Source organism: Priceomyces carsonii (assembly GCF_900007245.1).
Source record: "Priceomyces carsonii strain CBS4050 genome assembly, scaffold: Debaryomyces_carsonii_scaffold_3, whole genome shotgun sequence".
Classification (NCBI taxonomy): Eukaryota; Fungi; Ascomycota; class Pichiomycetes; order Serinales; family Debaryomycetaceae; genus Priceomyces; species Priceomyces carsonii.
Genome location: NW_026946676.1, coordinates 1362678 through 1376290, shown reverse-complemented (window position 1 = coordinate 1376290; position 13613 = coordinate 1362678). Strand labels below are relative to the sequence as shown.

The 13613-nt window shown below is 37.7% G+C and overlaps 5 protein-coding genes across 5 annotated transcripts, besides 1 other annotated feature; 3 read left to right on the top strand and 2 right to left on the bottom strand.

The window, feature by feature from the left end:
- Window positions 1-69: 69 nt before the first annotated feature.
- TSM1 (Tsm1p) lies at window positions 70-4722 on the top strand (the record flags this gene model as incomplete). Its single annotated transcript, XM_062953185.1, has 1 exon — window positions 70-4722. One exon carries the CDS (start codon window positions 70-72, stop codon window positions 4720-4722), a length of 4653 nt encoding a protein of 1550 aa, XP_062810013.1.
- A 111-nt stretch (window positions 4723-4833) lies between these two features.
- Window positions 4834-7038, bottom strand: PRCAT00003272001 (guanine nucleotide exchange factor; the record flags this gene model as incomplete). Its single annotated transcript, XM_062953184.1, has 1 exon — window positions 4834-7038. The coding sequence occupies one exon, from the start codon at window positions 7036-7038 to the stop codon at window positions 4834-4836; it is 2205 nt and encodes a 734-aa protein (XP_062810012.1).
- A 440-nt stretch (window positions 7039-7478) lies between these two features.
- Window positions 7479-7565: a sequence feature (Short protein (PRCAT00003271001, CUM65623.1) was converted to a misc_feature.).
- A 1246-nt stretch (window positions 7566-8811) lies between these two features.
- Window positions 8812-9177, top strand: PRCAT00003270001 (uncharacterized protein; the record flags this gene model as incomplete). Its single annotated transcript, XM_062953183.1, has 1 exon — window positions 8812-9177. The coding sequence occupies one exon, from the start codon at window positions 8812-8814 to the stop codon at window positions 9175-9177; it is 366 nt and encodes a 121-aa protein (XP_062810011.1).
- A 261-nt stretch (window positions 9178-9438) lies between these two features.
- Window positions 9439-10959, top strand: CDC37 (Cdc37p; the record flags this gene model as incomplete). The annotated part of the gene is made up of 1 exon (XM_062953182.1): window positions 9439-10959. The coding sequence occupies one exon, from the start codon at window positions 9439-9441 to the stop codon at window positions 10957-10959; it is 1521 nt and encodes a 506-aa protein (XP_062810010.1).
- Window positions 10960-11072: 113 nt separating this feature from the next.
- NAB3 (Nab3p) lies at window positions 11073-13532 on the bottom strand (the record flags this gene model as incomplete). The annotated part of the gene is made up of 1 exon (XM_062953181.1): window positions 11073-13532. The coding sequence occupies one exon, from the start codon at window positions 13530-13532 to the stop codon at window positions 11073-11075; it is 2460 nt and encodes an 819-aa protein (XP_062810009.1).
- Between the last annotated feature and the right edge of the window lie 81 nt (window positions 13533-13613).

The following is a 13613-nucleotide window of genomic DNA, read 5'->3' as shown; positions in this document are numbered from 1 at the left end:
CTTTTAACATACGATTCTACGTTCGAAGCTTATTATAGGTAGCAGAATAGTTTGTTAAGTGTCGCAAAGATGCCATCCTTCGTCAATATGGATAAAGCACCAGATACTTCACAAGTGGGTCTGGTCAGCACACCGAAAACGAAGGCATCTAGAACAAAACATATAAACTTTCTGACCCAAGCTTTGAGAATCGGCCATCAAAGGGTAAACATCGACGTTAACTTATTGGACCACAAGATCGAAGGCTTTACGGAATTGATTGTGCTACCAACTTCCAAGTCACTCAAATGTATAAAACTAGACTGTCGAGAATTGATGATTAAAGATGTCTATATTAATGATAGTAGAATAACAAACTACATTTACAAAGACACTTTGTACATAAATGATGATAAAATATTCGAAGGCTGTATAAAACAAAGCACGATAAACTTACTAGATCTATACTCTAATGATTTCACTATTCATCAGCATCATTTATTGAGACAAAAATTAAATTACATATTTGGGGAGAATAACTATGACCCTTCTGATCCACCGAAGGAATTTAACAATGGAAATACTGAGGAATTAATCATTTTCTTACCTGATAACTTAAAAATTGAATTAACAGATATCTCTTCGATTCATACGCCAGGAAGCTATGTGGGTACTGCAACACCTTTACATTTGAGGTCTAGAAACACTACAAACGAAGCTTATTCCCCTATAAATGTCAAAATTGATTATGAGCTACGTAACCCAAAAAATGGTATAAACTTTATGTCCAATAAGTCTTCCGAAAGACGAACGTGGCACGCGTATACAACAAATTCCGATTATAACATCTCGACATCTTCCTGGGTCCCCTGCATCGATAACTTATGGGACAGAAATACTTGGTCCATGGAGGTGAATATTCCAAGAACAATTAAAGATATAGAAAAGTCAAATAATAACACGATACCAAATGGGCCTAGGGCATGGAATAGTTTCGATGCTATCGATGGCCAGGATGAGATTGACGGCATTGATAAAAACGTCAATGATATTCAAGATGATGAAAAGCGAAATACCGAAGATGATGATGAAGAAGATGATGACAATGAGAACTATGATTTGACAGTTTGTTCCGGCGACTTTAATAACATAAAGGAAACTCCTCATCCTGTTGACGTATCAAAGAAGGTTGTATCTTGGTCAATATTTAACCCAATATGTGCTCATCATGTTGGTTGGGCTGTGGGTTGCTTTCAATATCTATTATTATCAACTTCGGAACAAGCTGCAGAAGAAGAGTTATTGAAAAAGGAAGATTTGATGGATGATCTCGAAATGAATGGCGAAAACGCTCTGGTCGTTGCTCTATATTTCTTGCCAGGAAAGGAGGATTTGGCAAAAAATACTGGTATCTTATCAAATAAAGCTATAGATTTTTTCCTGAAGCATTTCGGCTCTTTTCCTTTCAGTCTGTTTGCGATTGTATTTGTTGATGGATGTTCATCATATGCAAATAATTTTGCCGGATTGAGTGTATTGAGCGACGATATCTTATATCCACCGGATTTGATTGAGCCAATGTTCACTAATACTGAAATTGTAGTAGAAGCTATTGCAAGTCAATGGTCAGGCATTAATATTACACCCCAGACAATAGGCGACACTTGGTGTACGATTGGTATAGCCCATTTCATGTTATTGCAGTTTTTGAAAACTTTGATGGGATCTAATCATTGTAGGTTCAAGGTGAAAGAAGATATGAATAAAATTATGAATGTTGATATAGGAAAAAAACCTCTAGCTTACCAGTTCTTTCGATTTCCTATCTCAGAAGATGATCTAAAGTTTATCAAGCTTAAAGCTCCGATAGTGCTATTTATTCTCGATAGAAGAATGACAAAAACTGATAAAGCTTTTGGCCTTTCTAGAGTCATTTCCAAGCTTTTTTTGCAAGCAATGTCGGGAGACTTGCAAAACAGCACATTGTCTACGCCACACTTTGAGCATGTCTGTGAGAAGGTTGCTAGAATCAAATTAGATTCGTTTTTTAAACAGTGGGTATATAGTTCCGGGTACCCGATTTTTAAAGTGTCTCAGAAGTTCAATAGAAAACGGACTTTGATAGAGATGAGCATCCGGCAGACTCAGCATAGTGAAACTAAAAGGCTTCACCCAGATCCCAATACATTTATCAATGATTCTATAGGTTTCTTGGATGAAGAACCATCTTTCCCTATACTACCCGTGTTTCGTGGCCCAATGACTATTAGAATTCATGAAGCAGATGGTACGCCATATGAGCATATCGTGGATATTAAAGAAGGTCAAGTAAAAATTGACATACAGTACAACTCGAGACTTAGAAGAATGAGAAAGCACAAGGATGATACCAATGATATACTGACTAATTTTAGTAAATTAGGAGATGTTCTCGAAGACCAGCGTGATGTCCAAGAGTGGGGATTTACTGAATGGTCGAAAGAAGAAGAAGACAGCTTGAATGATGGATTTGAGTGGATCAGAGTAGATGCAGATTTTGAGTGGATAGCTCAAATTCATGTGAAGCAACCAGATTACATGTACTGCTCGCAACTTCAATATGATAGGGATGTTGAAGCTCAATATGACGCAGTCAAATATTTCGCGAATATCGAAAGACCAAATACAACCTATTGCACAACGCTAACTCGAACATTGATGGATAGTAGGTATTATAATGGAATTCGCCTTGCAGCTGCTCATGCTCTAACTCAATTTTCAAAGCCTGAGAATAATTTTATTGGCATTAGATATCTTATAAAGGCTTATAAAGAAATGTTTTGCTTTCCAGGAAGTTCAATACCCTACGGCAATGACTTCACTGATTTTCCAAGGTTTTTTTTACAAAAGAATATCCCTGCATTTCTAAGCGAAGTTAGAGAGGAAAATGGAAAGTATCCCACTGCTATTCGAGAATTGCTTTTAAATTTGATCAAGTTCAATGAAAATCATAGCAACAATTTTCAAGATTGCTTTTATATTAGTGACTTGTTGAAGGCTCTAACAAATTGCGTTATTCAGTCCAACGATCTGTTGAGCTATAGCTCTCACGAAGAGAACAACGGCAGCATGAATGAATCTAAAAAATTCATAGGACTAGCTTTATCTGAAATTGATCGTCTTCAAAAGTTGGATGAATGGGTTCCATCTTACCAAAATATAGTGGGAATAACATGCCTTGAGCAGAAAATTAAATTAGCAGCACGAGGCTTACACCAAGTTTCTTTTGAAGATTTGCTTTACTATACGTTGGACAGATATTCTGTTAAAATTAGAATTATGGCTTTCAAAGGATTGTTCTTATTAGGTGGCTTGAAAAATGCTGCCATACTTCAATACTTTTTGAAAATCTTACTCCTTGATTCTGATGTCTCTTATTTTAGACGAAATCTCATAAGGTCACTTTCTTATTCTCTTTGTGTTGCGGCTATTGAGGGAACACCTTCAACTTTGGACGATCCTGAGTTCAAGACGTTCGACAAGTTATTGGTTGATAGCTCCAGACTAGCACACAACCAAACTAACATGGTTATTATCGAGGATGCCCCAAATACTGAATTAACATCCAAAAGGGATAATTTTACTCGAGCTACTATTAGTGGGGCTATTAAATTGTTAAGGAGAGACTATGCTATTGGAAAGGGCCTAAAAGCTGTCTTTTGGGAGTTATTGCATACATCTCTTTTGAGTGTAAATGAAAGGAGAGAAATCTTCTGTATTTGTGAAGTTTTATATGAAGAAGTTGACTCGTTTCTTGTGAGAGTTCCTATTCCAAGTGTTCCTTTGAGTGAGTTGAAGCGAAAAATTGTTTTAAAGAATCTTGGTGATGGCAAGCTAATGTTCAGGCGTGAAGGACGATTCAAGCTTCATGTTTCTCGAAAGCTTACAATGACTACAAATGAGAACCGCTCAGTTGAACGTTCGAATAAGTCCGTTTCGGCACCTTTGACCTCCGACTCAGCGAAACTAAAATTGAAGTTGGATTTTTCCAATAAAAAGGCCAAGAAGGTCAAGAGTCAACCGGCCGATTCAAATCTTGTAACTATCGACCCCACTAATAGTAACTTGGTAACAATAAAACTTAGATTGGGTGATTTAGATTTTGGGCCGTTAAGACACAGTGACCCTCCTTTGCTGTTAGTGACAGTTCGTGGCTCTTCAATATCAGTAAAATTTACTGCAAAATATATTGAGTACTTAAAGAATCTTGCTCCGAAGAGCGAAGCAGTACGATACGTTAAGATTTTAACAAGACGGAAAAAGGTCATTCTTTCAGCTACCCCTTTTGATTCTATAAAAACCACGGATGTTATACCGAGTTCATCTCATGGTAGTCCCCCTAATGAATCAAGTGATAAAAAAGAACCAAAAAAGCCTGAGGAGACCGTTGCCTTTCAAGACGAAAAGATCGAAGATGATACGCCACAGGACCGAATGAACGCTGACTCTAGCACAAAGAAGGAAGATCAGGAATCAAAGCACAAAATTGCCACTGAAGGCGTACAGATATCACCCACTACTAAACCCTCCCCAACTACGCCGATTGAAGATAATCTGCTGTTACAAGAACCGGAAATTTTAATAGAAGATCAAAGCACATCAAAGCAATCGCAACTTAGTCAAAAGGTTTCAGAATCGGCAAAAGTGAATGAAAAAGCGCCTAAAAAAACTGGTCTAAAATTAAAATTGAATATTAAGCATTAAGCATCAACATAATAATTATAAAATACTCTTAAATAAATGAGACTCATAATTATAAACACGAATTAAAATTCATTTCCCAGCTTAATTTGTAATGAATTATGTAACATTGTATTACGTTTCTGCGACTATTTGTAGGCATGCATCAATAGAGCTCTCTATTTCCCCTTTATTAAGGAAGGCGATATCCTTCAATATTTCCTTATCTAAGTTAGGGAAAACCTCACGTAAATTCTTATAACATGACTTCAATTTAACTTCGTTATTATCTGGTTGCGGATTTTCATGGGCAGGGCTATTTGGTGACTCTCGAGTAGGCTGACCCTGAGGAGAGGGAGATAAAAAATTTGAAATTGATTTTGATACTAAGCCCGCACTAGTTAGTAGAACGCTACTTGGGGAAAGTGTCTGCATTGCGCGAGAGGAATTCTGGCCAGCATGTTGTGGCTGCGGCTGTCGTATTTCGGTCGGCATTGGAGGAGCCTGCATTTGTTTTCTTTCTTCGTCCCACGCCTCCATATGTGCTTTAAACTCATCTTCATCAATAGTTAGATCATCAATAGTTAAATTCAGAATAAAGTCAATAGCTCCCTGCAATGAAGACAAATAATAACTAGTTTCACCATGCGACAACCATTCATCGCTTCTATAGTTCTCTATATAATGCATGTTGCTTACCAAGTTTTTTGTCCTTGCTTTCAAAATCACCAAGATCAATATCGGAATAAAAGAATCTGCATTTGTTTCTTGGTCATTTACCTTCAAAAAACTAAAAATCACTTTGCAAGCATTCAAGATACAAATGATTTTATCCCTTGGAGCTCTAAATACATTAATTTTGTTCAATTCATTTACGGCATATTCGATAAAATTTAAGTTACCATTGCCCTGACCTGCCATATTTTTAAGGTTAACATCAAGATGAGCTCCATTCAACCATTTGAATTTTTCAAGTTGTAAATCGAAAGTTGCATCATCTTCCAAGTCCTTCGCGAAGGAATCCAGGATGTATGAAGGGAATTCTTTCAGAAGCTCGGGAGGAAAGCAGTGAACATATAATCTATTCATTATCAACTTTTCCAACCCTTCCCGAGAATTTTCAAGGTCAATATCATCCATAGAAGCAAATGGCTCATACATTGTAAACTTATCATTCATAAATAGTTTAAAGTCAGCAATAATTTTAATCTTCTGTTCAGGAGTAAATGTATACCCTAGTCTTGTAAACGACACTAGGAAAGACCTGATGTATCTTACAATTGGATCAGCGCTTTTCTCCCTTAAGTGACTTAAAAAATGTTGAAAATCAAACGGTTTATGTGATTCTTGATATTGATCATTAGGATTAATGTTGGCCCTCGCCTTATGGGCCTTTTTATTTATACTTGCATTACCAGCTGACAGTGTCTCTCCTTCATGTGCACCTCCTCGCTGTGCAAAATCATCCTTGCTCAACCTGAATTCCTCAACGGCCGATGATTGCTCATCAATGCTTCCTGTTATATCTGAAAGATACTTTTCTCTTTTCTCCGGCGTTTTTTGAGGAGCTGATTCCTCGTTGATGGATTTTGGAGAGCCTGAGTGCGAGGAATTGATAGGTCTCAGCTCCGATGCTCGTATACAATTACCGTTGTGGGAGTCAAGTGCCTCAGATAAGCTCGGATTGTTCTCTAATTGCTCACCGTGGTTCGAACCAAAAGCATTTTCTTTGTGCTCATAGTTATAGCTATCATGCGATATTTCCTTCTCATCTTCCCTATACTGACTTTCCTTTTCGGTATCTCCAAATGAGCTCACAAAATTTTTTTCGACTTTATCATCCGTAATCTTATCTTTCTCCTTAGACTTATGATCCTCATTGGGAGAGGATAACTCTCCCTGACTATACAGTTTTTCCCCTTGTATACTGTCACTCTCTTCATTATCACTTTCCTTGGGGCTACTAATATCAAACTTGTCGAATAAGCCTCTTAAATCTGCCCTGTTATCGTTCTTGTTGTCTGCTGCGTTCATGCTCCTCAAATTTTCGCTTACTGTAACGATTGTTGCCGTCGCTTCACTACCACTTGCCGAACTAGGGGTACCGAATTTGGGAGAAGAGCTTCCCAGTGTACTTGGGCCCGATGAACTTTTAGGAGGAGAATTCTCCAGCATTGCTGATCTCGACAATATATTTTGGATCAATGGTGATTTTGAAGCAGGCCCTGAGTCACTAATATTTGATGTAGGTTGTGATATCGAGGTTGTATTGGTATTAGTCGTGGAAGTCGTCGGATTAGACTTCATCACGTTAAATGCCAAATGATTATTAAACGACATGTTTAAGGTTCATAAAACACACATCCAATTTCATATATAAAGCACTCGCTAAAGCACCTATAAACCTTATTGTATAATATAAGCTAGAATATATGTTTTTCTTGTTATCACGTGATATTGATCGTTGCTTGCAAACTTGTAGGAAGAACCCTGACTTGATCCGGCTGAGATATTAAAAATAGAAACCCTATCCAGCATTCATCGAATATGTAGATCACATATCAAAATGATCTTAAGCTCTGATCCCTACGCTATGCATTTACTGTTAGTTGTTTTTCTTCTTTATCATTAATCCTACACTTTTGATATTTTTCTACATTCTTTGCTACTTAACTTTCGAATTCGGTGAGCACATCGAAACCAAAATTAGAAAAATTGAACATACGGTTCTATAATAATTAGAATTGCCTGCAGCATAAGATACCATGGCATAGAATGAAATGCTATTCAAAGAAGATATCAGCATTTTAGAAAAAAAAGAAGATAGAAGTAAGCCCGACGCGGGGGTCGAACCCGCAACCTTGTGATTAAAAGTCACACGCTCTAGCCATTGAGCTAGCCAGGCCTATCTTGGAAAACTATGAGCTAAGTGTACTTATATAGAATCACTACGTGAATACCTGGTGGTACTACTAAGCACGTTATACTTAACTACTTTCCCTAGCTATTGAACCTTCTGGTTCTTCTACATTTTATATAGTCATCTAATGTGTAATAGCTTTTTGCAACAGTCACCTGACTGTTGTCTCACAAAAAATATAACTTATCAGTCATAGAAGAGTACATAGTGTTATGGAGGCTGCAAAAGAAGTATCTTCATTATCTTGGGACTGAGATACCGCCTCGCACAGATAATGATAATAAATTGGGCATTTTAGATGGTTGTAAGCCACATCTGGACTCTCGTCGCCCGTTTATTCTATAAGAATCATCAGAGCACCCTATCAACTTCGCTAATTACGATATCCAGAAGTCCTTCACTAACCTAGTTTAATCAATAGATCAACAAAAGAAAACATACGCTCTAAAGAATTGTTCCTAAATAGCTTTTGCCATTGACAACCTGAATAGGTCCTCTGAAGAGCCTCAGCTGCGTGCAAATGTGTAACACCTTTATCTCTTCGTCAGGAGTCACCAAAAATGTATGAAATTCTCAAATACTTTTGTTTTAAAATAAAACACCCGGAAAAAACAAGGTATCATCTTACCCTTCCATTATATGTAATCATTCATGCGTTGTAATAGTACTAATTATAAAGCTAGGAAAGCGATTACATATACTCATTTTCTTGGCATATGAGATCAAAGAGTTTATATCGGCTATCTCACTAAATATTTGAGGGCGGGATTCTTCTTCTGCCCATATTTTTAAAAGCAAATGCAGCCAATTGCTTGCCTCGTCAGCATTTTTGGAGATTTCTTTGTGATTGATCAAGCTCTACAGTTTAAATATTTCTTATTGGAACATATTTTCTAGCTTTACGTATTTTTCACTAATTTGTTTAAAAAATGAATGAATCCGATAATGCGACTTTTCTGAATTTGTGGGATATCTTTACCATATAGGGAATATAAGTGCGATATTATATGTATAGACTCTCACAGTGTCCTATCAGTGAACAAAGTGGATTAGATTACAACACCAATTTAAATAAATTGGAGTATAAATTAAAGGAATGTCCTGCGCTATACTTTTTTTTCATAGTTGTTCTTTATAATTTATTGAACTGCATTCATTCACTATAAATTTGAATTCAATTACTTACTACAACCATGCCTATGAAATACAAGCCAGCAGTTGAGGGAAAGGCAGTGAAGCCTCCTCAGATCCCATCGCCAGGAAACAACTCCTTCTTGGGTGATATTTTCACATCTGATGCTCCTAAAGAAGAACAGATCTCCTGTGGCTTCTATAAGCAAGAGAAGGGGGAACCCTTGGTTTACACCTATACTTATGATGAAATGAAGATCATTTTGGAAGTTGAGGGTGAGTACACTATTGCAGATGAAACCGGATACAAAGTCTCTGTTTCTCCAGGGGACGTGTTCTACTTTAAAAAGGGTACAACAATCACTTTTGAGACTACAGGTTATGGTTTAGCTTTCTTCACGGGATTGAGACCAAATGGCGAAGCATAAGTTACTTTGTCACAAATTTAAGTCAATTTATTAAGTAATTATATATATCAACCCCAATAAACTTGATTCCAAGCTCATCGCCTCGTTCTTCAATGGCCATTGTAATAGTTCTACTGATTTTAGTACTGGCTTTTATGTTTGCAGTCAATCCTGTACATTGTAAAATTTAGGAACGTTCTGGAATATGGTATTAAGTTATGGTTCTTAAACAGTGATACATTCGAAATTGTATGAAATAAGAAACAGCTACTATTATTTGAAATGCCTATTGACTATTCCAAGTGGGATAAGATTGAGTTATCGGATGACTCTGATATTGAGGTGCATCCAAATGTTGATAAAAGATCGTTTATTAATTGGAAACAAAGAGACATTCATGAGAAACGTCAGCAGAGAAATATCGAGATCAAATCAATCCTAGTTCAGTTGACTATGTATGTAAAGCTTAATGAGAGAGTTGATTACCTCTTGGATAAGTTGGAAGGCGATCAGCTTCTCGACACCAAGTTAGTCATTTCTACATTAGATCAGAAGTTCGATAAATCTGAGAAGTTTGACTACGAGAACCTTGTGAAGGAGAAAGGTGATACTTTGCGGAAGGGATTAAAAGATTTGAGCTTTGATAAAGAAGAATACGAAGGAAATCCACCTTACAATGAAATGATCGAAGATCTATTCGATCAGGTCAAAGAGGATCATCCCGAAGCAGCAAAAGACTCTCAGAAATTGGCGCAATATTTGAAGGATCATAGAGCCAAAATAGATGATATATTATCAAAGCAAACAATTAAATTAGATGACCTATTGTATCAAAAGTCAACTTTGATTAGTAGTGACGACATCCACACTGGTTTTGATAGATCATTTTTGAACAAAGACGAAAGTAGTAAGCCTTCTACAAAAGTGCCAGAAACCGTGACGAGTACAGAAACAATTAACAATCCTTTAATACCATCTAAGAACAGAGCATCGAATAATGAAAAGCAGACTGATGCTTTAGAGGAGTTGAATCTTCTACAAGAAACAGAAGAATTCTCACACTTTAGTAGTGAAAATTATACAGAGAGTGCCAAGTATCTTATGAAACATCCACACATTTGCACTGAACAGCAAAAGGATTCACTAATTATGACTGCATTTGACCATCAACTAGAGTATGATTCCGTCAGGGCGAAACAAATAGTTCATCAATCCCTTCTTCTTCAATATGTCTCTCAACTAGCTGGACCGAGGGCTAGTGCCGACGATATTAGAAAAGCAGTGAATCTCTTTTTTTCGAAGGTCTCAGAAAAGTCCTCGCCTGCAAATGTAGGGTTCCTTCAAGACGTTGAAAACACATTTAATCATATAAAGGGTAGATGTGAGGTGATCAGAGAGGAGCAGAGAGCTAATGCTGCAGGTGAAGAAGAGGGTCTAATACAGCTCAAGTCTTTAGACGAGACAAAAGAATTGCTGGTCAACATACCACCAGAGGGCACTGAAGAATACAAGATTTTCACTACAAAATTGTCTCAAAGCATGCAAGATGCTGTGAGAACAGAGTCTCTAGATGAAGTGAATAAAGTTTTTGCTGAAATGAAGGTCGAAGATGCTGAAAAAGTACTCGACATATTTAATGAATGTGGGGTTGTAGGTATAAGCGGTTATCTTGAAGACGAGAATGATTTTAAAGAATTGAAGGAGCACTACAATGAAGAACATGAAGGCTTGGAAACGCTTGCAGAAGATGATAGCAGTGACGATAAGTCGAAAGAGATAAGTACTTCGGATATCGTTGATTAGCGTATAGTTTTTTATTTGCATTAGCTTGTTTTAGTCTCAATATTTCCTTATGAAGGAATACAGGTCTCGTAGTTTTCTTCTTAAAAGCGTCACTGCTCAGTGACATTAGCGGCTCATTTTCTACTCAATCTAGCCAAAGTGTCCATTAGAGCCTTAGTAGAATCATCATCAGCTTGAAATTGGGGTTGAGGAGCTGGTGGGGCTGTTTGATGCATCGAAGGCTGAGAGCCTTGAAGCTGCGATAACAAATTATTAACCTGATTTGCTGGCAAATTATTAGGAGAAATTGGTTGCGAGGAAGCCTGGTCATATGCATTATGATACGGTCCAAAGTTCGTTGGAGGTGAAAGATAAGGGCTCCGAAATTGCTGTTGTTGTTGTTGTTGTTGTTGCTGTTGCTGCTGTTGCTGCTGTTGCTGCTGTTGCTGTTGCTGTTGTAAAATTGATATCATATTCTGCATCGATGATGGATCTAAATTTTGAAGTGTTTGCAATAAGTTATGTTGGGGTGATTGGCTAGGTACTGAGTTACCAAGATCATAAACTGGGGGAGTCCCATATTGAGAAGGAGTGGGTTGTTGTTCATATTGGTTGTATATTCCATAAGGAGCTCGGACATTGCCTGCAACAGGTAATTGGGCGTTAATGGGCTGTGATTGAGGTCGATTCCATTGTTGATATTGTTGCTTTAACCTAGAGTTACTACTACCACTACCACTTCTTCTATCATTAGAACGATTTCCTCTTCTTTGTTCATTCCTTCTCCTTCCGTAGGAATCAGTTTCATTGACTGTACCGTACGGTAAGGGACTCTCTTGATAAGAAATTGTCGGGTGTTGATAAGTAGATGAATTGCCGTATTTCTTCAACTTTGCCTTCGAAAGGATATCTGCTGCAACTTCTGGTTCAATATCTGCATACTCATCGAATTTAACACCACCATCGGCAGTACTTTCAAAAGTTTGAACATCTACCTTAACTTCATTAATGATGCAAACCCCCACTACTCCGGAATAAGCTGCCTCACTTATCACCTCATTAATGTTCCTATGTGTTATATCCTCAGTCTGAACTGATAGCTGATGAGAAGAGAACGATTTTTTCACTCGTCTTATAAAAAAAACTGAAGATTTCCCAGTTGTGAAAATTTTACAATCAGGTGTCGATCTTTTTCGCTTCTGTTCGGATTCATCCCCTGCTCTAATACTTTCTACGGATGGCCGTTCTCTTCCTCTGGAAGATATTCTTGGATCGATAGTTTCTTTTCCCTGTTTCTTTGATTTTTGAGGTCTGGAAGCATCTAATCTCATGATCTTATTATGCAATGGAACATTAGATTCACCCTTGATACAATCTAAACATGCCTGAGCCGTCCGGAACTGAACAAATCCATATCCAGCCTTTATAGCGATCTGAACGACTTCTCCATACTGGTTAAATATTCTGAAAAGATCTTGCTTGGATATAGTATTCGCGGGTAAATTTCCAAGGAACAACCTCAGTTTATCAGGAAAGTCATCCCAAGCTTGCAACTTCATGTAGTGCGCTTCTGTTTCAATGAATTCTCTATATGCATCTTCCTCTTCTGCTGTAATTGGGGCGGTAATATTGGGTCGCTTGCAAGATGGATTAATTGGAATGAGAGGAATCGGGTTTCTGATATTTTTGAACGGCTTATTATAGGAATATACCTGGTCGTAGTTCATATCAGTATTCATGTGAGCAGCTGAGAGATTTACATTCTTCTTTCTTAACTGCTCCATTATTAAGCTCATTTGCTCTTCCTGGGGAAGATTTACAAAATTAGGGTCTTTAACAACTTCACTCTGCATCACCGCATCATATGCTTCTTTCAACTGTTGCTGAGAGGATTGTGTTCCAACCGTTTCTGAATTAAGCTTGAGGGATTGGGTATTAGCATTTACAGGAGGTTTGGGAGGTAAACCAGCTGGAAGGTTTCCATAGGGGATAGAGTTGGTGGGCTCTTTGACCTCAGACTTCACACCAGGCTGAGTCTTATCCTTGGGCTCATCAATTCCAGAAATGGCGGTGATTTCATTCAATACCGCCTCGGGGTCATATTCGTCGGACTTTCCATTCTGACTCACGTTATCAGTGTCAGGATCATCGACTACTTCTGCCAGAGAGTTCGCATACATTTTTTCGGGATCATATTCATCATCGCTATTGTCATCAGATCCATTATCATAGCCTAGGGTTTTCTCGGTGCCTTGATTTTTTAATTCGCTAATTGGGTCAACCGGTGAAGGGCTCTTTTGGGAGAGCTCGGGTTCATCTCTTAGTTCACTCAGCGGAGTGTGATCTGAGCTTTCATTCAGATCCTTTTCAGGGATATCTACTCCACCTTGTTCATGGATATCAGAAGTCAATGTATCTTCTTTTAGTTCTATCTCTACATTGTAATTGCTGTTCTCCTTTGTATCTTTTCTTTCTGAGTCTTCAACAGATGCGTCATTGCTCGCGTCTTGAACCTCTTCAGAACTTTTAATGAGCTCTTCCTCGCTACTTCGGTCATCTCGACCTAAAAGCTCTCCTTGGAGGTTTGTCAGCATACTATTTGGTCCCGATAGTTTATTAAAGAACGTTCTTTGTGTTTTAAAATTTTTTTTTTTTTTTCGAATGGATTCCTGCCA